The sequence below is a fragment of the Barbus barbus genome (assembly GCF_936440315.1).
Source record: "Barbus barbus genome assembly, chromosome: 15".
Taxonomy (NCBI): Eukaryota; Metazoa; Chordata; class Actinopteri; order Cypriniformes; family Cyprinidae; genus Barbus; species Barbus barbus.
In genome coordinates, this window is record NC_136743.1 from 9,920,987 (window position 1) to 9,933,505 (window position 12,519).

General features: G+C 46.8%; 1 protein-coding gene across 1 annotated transcript; it reads right to left on the reverse strand.

The window, feature by feature from the left end:
* Positions 1 to 643: 643 nt before the first annotated feature.
* Positions 644 to 11,980, reverse strand: LOC306880968 (uncharacterized protein; the record flags this gene model as incomplete). The annotated part of the gene is made up of 5 exons (XM_079434764.1): positions 11,179 to 11,980; positions 10,500 to 10,808; positions 4,655 to 4,859; positions 2,748 to 3,186; positions 644 to 1,588 (listed from the first exon to the last, which is right to left on the reverse strand). Exons 1-5 carry the CDS (start codon positions 11,414 to 11,416, stop codon positions 644 to 646), a joined length of 2,136 nt encoding a protein of 711 aa, XP_079290890.1. The 5' UTR covers positions 11,417 to 11,980.
* Positions 11,981 to 12,519: the final 539 nt, after the last annotated feature.

Below are 12,519 nucleotides of genomic sequence, written 5' to 3' on the forward strand. Positions count from 1 at the left end.
CCTGACAAGTGATATCCGCAAAGCAGAATTTCCAAGCAGGGTTTAAAATTGATGCGTGTTTGTTGTCGTCTGTGTGTATGTGTAAACACCGAGAATCTTTGTGCAGACTTATTCAAGACTTTACTGTAATATTCAGTGCTTTCTTTTGAATAATTCAGTTCGCTTGCTTTTGTGAATATATAAACAATTTCTGTACAAATATTAATTTTCCTACTCTCTCGTGTGTTGCCATAACTTTTCATCTGTGTTATTCCGGCCTTGCGTTTCTCATTCCCGCGTGGTGCCACTGTCTTCCTCGCTGCCATGAAAATCCGAGTTGAAATCTTGTTCTTTCTCTGTCGTAATTGAATGTGATCTGGAATACAGTGAACTTTGCTTTTTGCTTACTGCCAAACACACTTAAGGAATGTTAAATGCCGGCTAAAGAAACACCGCTCTGTGCTCACACAGCTTTTCAGCACTTATTGCTTCAAATTGCATCAATCACTCTCTCCACTGCCTTTGCTCTCTCTGTTCATTTTTCCCTGTCTTCCCTTATTACCTTTCCTCTTCGTCTCTCTCTCCTTACCCTTCACTTTTCATTATTCCAGCTCTTGTTGCCTTTTAATCACTGTCCCACCCAACCCCTCTCCTTCTCGCTCTCTCAGACATTCGCCTGCTCCTCATCTCCAGACTGCTCCTCCTTCTCTTCCCATTCCCTATCCTTGTGCTTTATGCTGGCTTCTGCATCTCCCTCTTTATCTTCTCCGCTCTCCTTCTCCCTTTCCCTAAAAAGCTGGGCTAATTTCTGGAATTGTGGGCCCCAATCCTCCAGACCTGATCCCCACACCTCCTTCTCGGCGTCTTTGCCTCCCTCGCTGTCCAGGGAGCTGAGGGACCCGGCGCGGGAGCCTGTGCCCTCCAGCCCGTAGACCTGCACTGAGTCATATGGCGGCTGCGAGGGGTCGAAGGTCACCTGCGCAAGGCGCAAACGCAGGAACTCGCCAACCCTTAAGGCGAGAGAGTGAGGGCCTCCGACAGGCGCTTCTCTTCCTGACCCATCAGGTGCTGAGGGCCACGCTCCGCCATAACCTAGGATGCCCCCAAAAGCCCCCCGGCCCTGGCCGGGATACGGAAGCAGCTGAGGCGTCATATCCCTCCTGCCCAGTGGGTACCCGGTTATCCCCACCCGTTCGTGCCAGTCTCCTATGAACCTGCCACCTTCTTGATACATCCCAGCACTCAGTGGAATGCTGCCCTCTCTCTCGGGCCTTCCCACCACAAATCCGCTGCCCATCTCCAGCCCGCCCCGTCCCAGAGTCCCCGGGTAGTCCCTCTGCTGCTCCCCCTGCAGGATAGTGGCATAATTGCTACTGACCGACTGCATTTCTGTGCTTCCACTGGGAGCGTCAGCCACCCCAGTGTGGTTGGTCTCAGCAGGCCCAGCGCCGCTTCTACTTAGGGAAAGACTGCTCCGCAAGGAGTGCCGCCCAGCTCGGGGGAGCGTGGCGGAGTCGCACACCCAACTGCCAGTGGGGCCTGGCCCAGCGATCGAGCCGGAACGGGTCAAGACCAGCTCCCGTTCACGGGGGGCCATGTCTGGCTGGACCTGTAGGGGATGGGGAGGAGCAGGAGGGTTAGAGCTGGAGGTAAGGATGAGCTTATTCTTCTGTTATTCAGCAGAGGGATGCGTGTGAGAGAGAGGATTGTTAAGAAAGGGAAGAGAAAGCAGAAGATATTTCACAATGAGCAGGTGAAAGCACAGAAAAATGTGATAATGAAGTGAGACAGTAAAGTGTTAGCGAGTAGAGGAAGTAAGTGACAAAGTCAGACAGATGGAGAGGGAGAAACAGTTGACAATAGCTGAACCAGGTTAACTGAGCTCTAAAAAGAGCTAACGCTGCACTGTGAGATGAGGATGAGGAGAAAGAGAGACAGCGAGAGACAACATATGAAAATACACCTTCATCGTCAACCTGTTTGGCACCTACAACAAAAAAACTAGCCTGCCGGCTATCTAGGGATGTGCAAAACAACATATTTTCACACATGGGATGTGTTATCCTCACTTTTAATAAAACAAAAATGTGTCCCTTTCAGTGAGTAAATATGTCTGCATTCTGAATTGAAAAGTGTGTGTGTGAAATCAGACATTAAAATTAACTAGATGAGCTCTTAAGATGTGCAATGGTATGCATGAATTCCCATGACAGCAAATAACGCACAACATATTTTGTTGCACATCAAAATTGTAAAATGTTTTAATTACATGCAGCTTTCTGCAGTTTTGAATTCATGCTTTTTCAGGATCTGTGTGTGACCACTTTCCCAGTGAAACACACATCGTGAAATTAATATTAATATCAATTGCGCAGTTGTTTCCCAGTCTCCTGTTCAATGAATGTTTATTAGACATAATACATTAATACTAATTCGATGCTGTTGGGGTGTGACTGAGAAGCGAGCCTGTGAATTAAAATTAGCCATCTACTTTGTTTTTTTTTACTAGGACCTATTTTCATTTTCGGTTTACTAAAGCTGTTTAACTGGTCCAGCCAAAAGAATGGTTTTCTAATTGTCTTGTCAGTATTGCTGTTTGTTTGAAAGTGCATTAATTATTTAACAATAAATTTAAAGGCTTAAATAAATAAACAAATTTAATGTGCTTCTCTTGGTTTTATCCCAAATACTGGTTAGAAAAGCAACTTTGTGATTCTGAACATGGTGATTCTAAGCTTCTTAAATAATAAAGACATTTGTTGTTTTACCCAATCCAGATCCTGGCTTTGACTTTGACTCTGCTGGGCATCGCTGCTTGCATCATCCTTTGAGTCGTTTTTCCTTGGTGTTCCTCCCTCAGATGTGGTAGCTCCGTCTTGAGATGCTGTCCCTTCTTTAGAGCCATGTCCGGCCTCTGCTGTTGGCACGTAAATAGCTCCGGGCTCCAGAGGGCCAACCATAGCTGCTTGGTTTTGAATGACTAGAGAGTGGTCTGGTTGATTCCCAGGTAAGCGGTAAGCCAACTCAGATATGCCGGGCTCATAGGGGCCCTGTGAGCGACGCAGCACTGGGAGGGTGTGGCTGCTGTAGCAAAAACGCCCATATAGAGTGGCTCCTTGACTGTTGTACTGCCCGGGGTCCACCACTCCGGCCTGAGCCCAGCTGCTATATGCTCGAGCCTTGTCCTGATTGTGTTGTGAATAACGTCTGAGGGAACACAGAATATATCATCAAAGGTTTTATGCAGATAAAATAAAATAGAAAATAAATGGCAGCACCACAGAAGTAGTCCATATATGACTTGTGCAGGATATTCCAAATCCTCTGAAGACATACAATAGCTTTTTATTAGAAACAGACCAAAATATAAAGGGTATTGTCATAAAATGAAAGATTATGATATTTGCAAAAGCTTTTTTTTAAGTTTTTAGTCATATTTATTAATTACGTTTTACTTAATTAAAGGTAATGTGATAAATGAGATAACGCCACAGGTGTTTCAGATGGTATGGTCTGCTGGGAACTCACACTCTTCAGGCCGCCTTCTGCTTTTGTCGTACCTTTGATTTCAGTTTAAACTAATTTGTAGTTCTTTAAAAATAAATCCAATGTGGAAAAAAAGTTAAAATTCCCTGTTCTTTGTAACAATTCAACATAACATACACAATGATCAACTTAGAGCTCATTCATCATAGACAATGGAATTATTACAACTAGTGCTGTCAAACGATTAATCGTATCCAAAATAAAAGTTTTTGTTTGCTTAATATATGTGTGTGTTCTGTGTATATTTATTATGTATATATAAATACACACACATACAGTATATATTTGGAAAATATTTACATGTATTTACATGTCTTTATTTATATTCATATAATTTATATTATAAATAAATACATTTATATAAAATAACATATTTTTCTGAAATATATACAAGCATGTGTGTGTATTTATATATACATAATAAATATGCACAGTACACATACATATACTATGTAAACAAAAACTTTTATTTTGGACGCGATTAATCGTTTGACAGTCCTAATTATAACCCAACGTAGTACAGTGCTGGCTAAAGGGACTGTGACTTATTAAAATAGTGAGTATAAATAAGATAAGGCTTTTCAGAAAATTTAAAGCAGAATGAAAAGTAGGGATGCACGATTCATAGAAAAAAAATATTTTTCCTATAAAATGTTTTTGATTTATGATTTTTTTCTTAAATAGCTCTAGGTTTGCTGTGCTTGTTTGTAGAGCTGCATTTGTCCCAAAATGTTGTGATTGTACATATATATATATATATATAATCACAGTAGTAGTAGTAATAATAAAAAGAAAAATTATTTATAGTACAACTGTAAAATTACAATATCAATATCATTATGGCTGTCTTAATATATTTTCAAATGTAAAAAATTAAAATGTGTAGTATGGAAAAGAACAGTTAGGACATTCCGCTAAACATCTCCTTTTGTGTTCCATAGGAAGAAAAACAAAATATACAGACTTCAAACAACATGAATAAATTATGCCAGAATTTTAATTTTGGGGTGAATTATCCCTTCAAGTGCACTAAGGAAGCACTTTATTAATGTGCAGGAAGAGCGAGTTGATGTAACAGATGTAGCCAATGTAATCTTTCATCAGAAGTGCCCTGCTGAGCCCCACTCACATGTTCCTGCTGTCTAGGGTGCGGTACCCCCTGCGTGCGTTGTGTGGCGCGCTCTGCAGCGCTGTGATGTCAAATGCAGCCGTGTCAGCCTCACCCCCTCCTTCATCATCATACGTGATGATGTTCTCTCTTACATCATCCTCCTCTAAAGGCGAGAGCGAGTCCCTTTTCTGCCTGCGCAGGGATAGAGACAAAGCACTGACAGCTAGAGAGAGAAGAAAAAAGAGGGAAAGAAAACAGGGAGAGATGAAGAGAAAAGAGTAAGCGTTTTATGATGCCATTTATAAAAAGAGAGGACGTGTGTGTTTGTGCTGGGTGACAATTTTTTGCAATAAAATTGCAGGGTGCTACAGAAAGACAGATACTCAATAGACTCATTAGAGCAGCTGGCAAACTAACAGTTACACAGAATGATGCCCCATAATTACATTTATTACACAGGGAATTCTTGATTCTGATTGGCCAGTCGTAGCATCCAGTGGTCTGATTGTTTTCTAGTATTCATCGGCGTCCATGAAAACACTTTAAATAAGACCATTAATCCAAATGACTGAAATGGGTGCTACTTTCATGGACTTGCACTTTCTCATTTAATATATATAAGCACAACATCTTGGTTACGTACGTAACCCTCGTTCCCTGATGGAGGGAACGGAGACGTTATGGCGTGACGACATTAGGGGATTTACCTGGGAGCCCCGATCACCTCTGATAAGAGAAAACGCCAATGAAATTGGCTAGTGGATTTTGCATACCTGAGCCACTCCCAGTGCATACGGGTATAAAAGGGCAACAGGTGCATCCACTGATCAGGTTTTCCGCTGAGGAGCCGAGAACGTGGCAACCAGCGACGATTCAAGATTGTGGCATGGGGACATAACGTCTCCGTTCCCTCCATCAAGGAATGAGGGTTACGTGTGTAACCAAGACGTTCCCTATCTGTCGGTCACTACGAGTTATGTCGTGACAAAATTAGGGGTCTATGGAAAGCACCACAACCTGAACCCCGTCACAACCTTGTGGCATGCAGATGTTGACAAGCTAGCCCGTGCCAAACAAATGCCATGCAAAAGGTCGCAACCTTCCCATCGCCCCAGCGCAAATTCGCTGACCTTGGTACCCGCAGGGACCAGAGGTGAGTACATTACTGCTGGAGATGGCCAAGCCGCTGTTCCTTTCCCCACAGAAATCGGAAGGGATTTTGACCTTCAATGAAAGATAGCTTCAAGTCTTTCCTATTTGTTGTTACAGCTTGGCAGTAACGACGGGGAAGCGGGCTTTCCAGAGAAGGGCGCTACGGAGGCCACATCCTGCCCGTAGGGAGGTGACATGTGGAGACACTGATATGGACTGACCCAGGCCTGGGGCAGTACTACATATGGGCCTTTGATGGGCCGAAATAGCAGCCACATACACTTTCAAGGTGGAAAGCGACAGCCTGCACTCCAACCTCTCTTGCAGGAAAGAAAGCACTACTCCAATCGTGCATTCTCGGCGAGAAGAACACCAGTTTGCGAACAGACTCCACTTCAGTGCATAGGCTTGCCTAGTCGAAGGAGCTCTAGCCTGAGTGATGGTGTCCACCACAGCCTATGGCAGGCCACTCAAGTCTGCCATATGGTGCCGAGCCCCTGAGAAAGGAGGTCCTTCCTCAGAGGAATGCGCCAAGGAGGGGCTGTTGCGAGGAGCATGAGTTCCGGAAACCAGGGGGGACCAATATGGCGCAACCAACAAGACCTGCTCCTCGTCCTCCCTGACATTGCACAGAGTCTGTGCGAGCAGGCTCACTGGGGGAAACGCAGACTTGCGCAGAGCCCGAGGCCAGCTGTGTGCCAGTGTGTACATGCCGAGGGGGGCCTCGGTCAGGGAGTAATACAGCTGGCAGTGGGAGGACTTGTGGGAAGCAAACAGGTCTACACGAGCTTCCCCGAATCGACTCCAAATCAGCCGGATCGTCTCGGGATGGATTCGCCATTCTCTGGGGAACGTGAGCTGTCGTGAGAGCGTGTCGGCTGCACGATTGAGCTCCCCCGGAATATGGACTCCAGAGGAGGAGATGGCGGGCGAGCTGTGACATGCGGCGTGATCGTAGACCTCCCTGACGGTTGATGTACAAAACAGCCGCAGTGTTGTCCGTACGGACCAACACATGCTTGCCTAACAGCAGTGGCCGGAACTGCCTCAAGGCCAGATGCACTGCCAGCAGCTCTAGACAGTTGATGTGCCAAAGCAGTCGAGGCCCTGTCCAGAGCTCCGAGGCTGCCTGCCCGTTGCATGTAGCGGCCCGGCCCGTGCTGGAGGCATCTGTTGTGACAACAACATGCCGGGACAGTTGTTCTAAGGGCACCCCGGCCCGTAGAAAAGCAAGGTCCGTCCAGGGGCTGAAAGAGCGGCGATACGATTGTGTGATGGTCACACGATGTTTACTGCGGCGCCATGCCCATCTTGGGACTCGTGAGTGTAACCAGTGATGAAGTGGTTTCATATGAAGCAACCCGAGCGGCGTGACTGCGGCTACGGATGCTATATGCCCCAGGAGCCTCTGAAACTGTTTCAGCGGAACCACCGTCCTGCCTCTGAAGGAACTCAGGCAGTTCAGCACTGATTGGGCACGCTCGTCTGTAAGACGTGCCGTCATACTCACGGAGTCTAACTCCACACCGAGAAAAGAGATTCTCTGCACAGGGGAGAGCTTGCACTTTTCCCAGTTGACCCGAAGCCCCAGGTCCCTGTGACCGCACAACTGTTATCGCGACCGGGCCAGGATGAGCCAGTCGTCAAGATAGTTGAGGATCCTGACGCCCACTTCCCATAACGAGGCAAGGGCGCCCTCCACAACCTTCGTGAAGACACGGGGGGACAGGGAGAGCCCGAAAGGGAGGACCCTGTACTGCCATGCCCACCCCTCGAATGCGAACCGTAGGAACGGTTTGTGTCGAGGAAGGATCGAGACATGAAAGTAAGCGTCCTTCAGGTCAATCGCTGCAAACCAAATCTGGGACTGGATGCACTTGATAATGCGCTTCTGCATCAACATCTTGAACGGGAGCTTGTGCAGAGCCAGATCCAGGATTGGTCGAAGGCCATCGCCTTTCTTGGGCACGATGAAGTAAGGGCTGTAAAACCCCTGCCTCATCTCGGCTGGAGGGACCGGCTCGATTGCATCCTTTGCCAATCGCATACTGAATCACATAGCCGGAGTCGAATTGTGCGAATGAGCCAGCGAGACGGGCTGAGCAGCGCAAGCCACGCCCCCAGACACCGTGCAAGTGGCACCAATGGAACAACCGACGTACCCGCAGTGGTGCAGCGAAGGGGAGTAAGGCTGGATGGAACAGAAGGTGGTGCGTTCTGACTCATCCCCGCAGAACTCCCTGAGTCCCTGGCGGGACTGGCTAGAGGCGCGTGGGGAGGCACTGCATCCCCGAACCACACTCTCTTGGCCGCTGGCAAGATGAGTCGTGGGCGAGAGTGAGGAGGCAGCGCGTCGCACACTGTCAGCCCGCGAACCTGAGAACCCGGAGGAAAGGGAAATTGCTCTTTTATTGAAAATGTGGTGGAACAGAAACAAAGAGAAACACAGGATTCTCCGCCCGGCCCTCCTCCGGGGGAAGGAGCGACACTGTCCTCGTCGTTTCCTGGGAAAGAGCAAAATTCTACATCTCCGGGTTGCCCGCGTCAGGGCCGCTTCGTCGACTTCCTGGAGGACTTGGGAGCCGGCTGGGACGCGGGGGGGGTGCCGCACTCCTGCGAGAGGCTCGACGCGCCGGCCTAGGTGTCGATTCAGCACGAGGCGGAGCAGCTCTGAAGGACGCAGGAGGGCGTCCACGGCAACGAGCAGACTGAGGCCTGGCCCGCGGGCCAGTGGTGGCAGCTGGAGCATCCCGCCGGGGCAGGATGTGCTGGATAGCCTCGGTCTGCTTTTGTACTGCCGAGAACTGCTGGGCAAAGCCCTCGACAGTGTCGCCGAACAGCCCAGCCTGGGAGATGGGAGCGTTGAGAAAGCGTACTTTGTCGACGTCCTTCATCTCTGCCAGGTTGAGCCAGAGATGGCTCTCTTGGGCCACGAGAGTGGACATCGCCTTCCCGAGGGACCGCACCGTGACCTTCGTCGCCCTGAGGGCGAAGTCAGTCGCCATGCGCAGCTCCTGCATCAACCCCGGGTCGGTACTACCCTTGTGCATTTGTTTTAGAGCCTTGGCTTGGTGTACCTGCAGGATAGCCATGGCATGCTGGCCCGCAGCACTGTAAGCCTTGGCCGCGAGAGCGGCCGTCAACTTGCAGGCTTTAGACGGGAGACGCGGACGATTCCTCCAAGTGGCGGCATTTTGCGGGCACAAGTGCACCGCAACCGCTCTCTCCACCTGGGGAATGTCCACGTACCCCCTAGCCGCCCCACCATCGAGGATAGTGAAGACGGAGGAGGGAGACGAGCGGCTTCTGGCCGTGAAAGGGGCCGTCCACGACTTCGTCAGCTCCTCATGCACCTCCAGGAAGAAAGGCACCGGGGCAGAGCGCGGTTGTGAGCCGCGTCCCGCCCCGATAAACCAATCATCCAGCCGCGAGGGCTCGGGACTGGGCGGTCTGTTGACCTCCAGCCCGATACTCGCGGCTGCCCGGGCAAGTATGGCCATCAACTCCAGGTCCGGCTCGGCAGTGGCGACAGCACCCGAGGGGGGCCGCCCCGCCGAACCTTCATCCTCGGAGGACGAAAGCCCATCCCCCGATGCTGCGATCGACATCTGATCCTCAGGTGGCGCACTGAATGAAATGCTGGCAGCCCCGTGGGACAAACCAGCGAGATCAGAATTTGCTCTTTCAATTGAAGTGCCCAGGGCAATCGCTGCTGCGAGGGACTCCGCTGATCGCACCGTAACGCCAACCGGGAACAAAATAAAGAGGTGGAAAGGCTTTGTGGAGATCAGCACTCTTCTCATCCACTCGGATCCGAAGCAAAAATCTGATGAGTGGATGCACCTGTAACCCTTTTATACCCGTATGCACGGGGAGTGGCTCAGGTATGCAAAATCCACTAGCCAATTTCATTGGCGTTTTCTCTTATCAGAGGTGATCGGGGCTCCCAGGTAAATCCCCTAATGTTGTCACAACATAACTCGTAGTGACCGACAGATAGGGAACTGCCGCCATGGACTTCAGTATAAAAACTACTGAAATGTCGGTAAAGTGTTCTTCTTGTAGCTAGGCCTTTTGTTTTGTACACTATAGGGGTATATTTATGTTTCATTATTTTCTTCCTACAGGTCAGTGTTATTTTATTATTATTTCTATACTACTAAATATTTACTAATATTTTAAAGCTTTTTTTGTGTATACTATATTCATTTAAACTTTTAGTTCTTTTGTTATGTGCTTTTGTTATTTTCTTTTTTTCCTTTCTTTTTTTTTACTATTTTATTTATCTTAAATTTTTATTTTGAATTTACTTTTTTATTACTTAGTTTTAGTAATTTTAGATCTTTAACTTATACTTTTTTTCTTTTTATATTACTTTATACTACTTTTAAAACTTAAAGTAACTTTTATTTCAGTTAGTTGCCAAAGCAACATTTCTAATTTCGTTGCAGTTTTATCTCGATTAACGAAAATTATTTTTAATACTACCGGTATTATTTTTTATTTTGAATAATTTGAATATTATTTTTTAATATTTAGCTTCAGTTCTAGTTTAACAATAACAACACAGCTAAAGGTAAAATTACAAAATAATTGTAACTCAAATATGCTTCGAGTCTTGGTCCTGACCACCCTGTCTGTGTTTATTTTGTGATATATAATGATCTGACTGTACATTACCACTGCCATTTGGAAGTTACACTAAACTTACCCAAAAGAGTCGCCACACAAGCTAAAATGGCCAGCAGAGCGGCAGTGCTGAGTCCAGGGGCGGGCAAAGAGGAGTGCTGGGGCAAACAAACGGTCTCTCTGTCCCACTCTGCCTCACTTTGCTTCTCTTTCTCTCCAGCCCGGGCTCCGCCCCTCAGACAGGGACATACAGACACAGTGACTGTCCCCGTGCTGGTCAAACCAGAGACCCCATCCCTCAGGACCAGCGGGACGTAGAGAGTGAGGGAGGAAGAAGTAGAGCGAGACAGTGTCTGCAAAGGTGACGCCAGCACCAAACTAGCAGTGGGGCCTAGAAAACGAGAATAAAAGCAAAGATATGGAGATACACAAAAAAAGGGGGGCTTTTAGATCAAATCGAGCTCGATGGAACTTTAATTTAATTGAACTCAATGGAGTGCAGCTTAATTCCATTGCTGCTCGTTTAACATTTGTACAGACTAGTGAGTCCAAATGCAGCATGAATGCCAGACCACATTTCGTCTGTGTGTGCTGGGAGAAGATAGATGTGGCAGAGAATCAAAAGCAAACAATGGGGAAAACAAAGGAGCAGGGCACAAAGCAGCCACACAATGCAGTTGCAAATACAGACTAACGGATCAAGAGAGACGCCGATGCACAAGGATGGGTGGGAGAAACAAATTGTGGAAGAGACCGCAAACCTCCACTCTCCCTGATGCTGAAGTTGAGGGCAACGTTGGAGTCCGGAGGGATGTTAAAATGGACGGCGCTGTCATTTCCTCCCTCGTCTCTATCAATCGCCCGCAACACCTGCACCACCTGAGAAAATGAGATAGGAGAAAGATGGAGAGAGAAACAATATAAGGGGAACAGCCAAAAGGGAGGAAGGAGAGAAGGAGAAGGAGAGCAAAGAATAATGGAGAGAGAAGAGAGATTCATTTAAAAGAAACTGATCCACATTTTAATCTCAGATATCAGCATTAACCTCGCCAGCACCTTTGCAAATAAGTGACTAGAGACTGATTAGCCCACACTGCGCAGTCAAACAATAATTAACTCTGACCGAGTAGCGAGCCTTGGGGAACACCCAAACATAGACGCAGCTTTAGCATGTGCTCTAAAAATGAGGCGCCGACTCCAGAGATCCACTTAAACTAGAAATAATCACTCGATGGGCCTGTTTTTGCAATGCTCCCCCCACACATTAGGGAAAAAGTTCAAACAAAAATGAGCCGTGTGATGCAGATCAGAGCTGTGGGTTAGTGTGGTTGTGCTAAGGCACGAATAAAAAAAACTTTTGTTTTTTCTGTGATTTCAGTTCTGCACTGAGATAATGTCAAGTCACATTAATAGTTTTTAGAGTCTTTAGGGTCACCAAACATTCCTCGCCATAATGTGTCTTGCGGTAAGAAGTTATGCAAGCTTCCAGTTAAGCAAGCAAGGGGACATTCAGTAAGAGCTTTTATACAAAGTAAATTACACCGTGCCCTAACAAGATAAATCGAAAAAAGGGATCTCTTCTATCTCAGTCAGAGTTTTTGTCATAACCAGTTGCAATCACAACCAACAAACAAGACAACAGTTTGTTGGTCATTTGGTTGATAGGTCTGCTGCATTGCGTGTAGTTGCCCTGTTCACATTGAAATTTACACTGTTCTTTTGAACTTTGTATTCATGAAGGATTCCAGAAGAATCATGGTTTCCAAAAAATATAAAAAAGTGCACAACTGTTTTCAACACTGACAAGTGATAATAAGAAATTTCTGATAAATCACATGACACTGAAGACTGGCTACTAAAAATACAGCCATCACAGAAATAAATGACATTTGAAAATATATTAAAATAGAAAACAGTTCTTTAAAAATTTAAAAATCCCACTAATAAAGCATCATCGAAATAATTAAAACACAGTTATGTGTTCTTAGTTTTATGATCTTCAGCGGCAGCCCATTGTGCATGAAAGAGTTTTCAAATTGAGACACATTGTTCTGATTGGCTGAACTTGTTTGTTTAATTGCGTCAAGCCACATCCTTTTTTG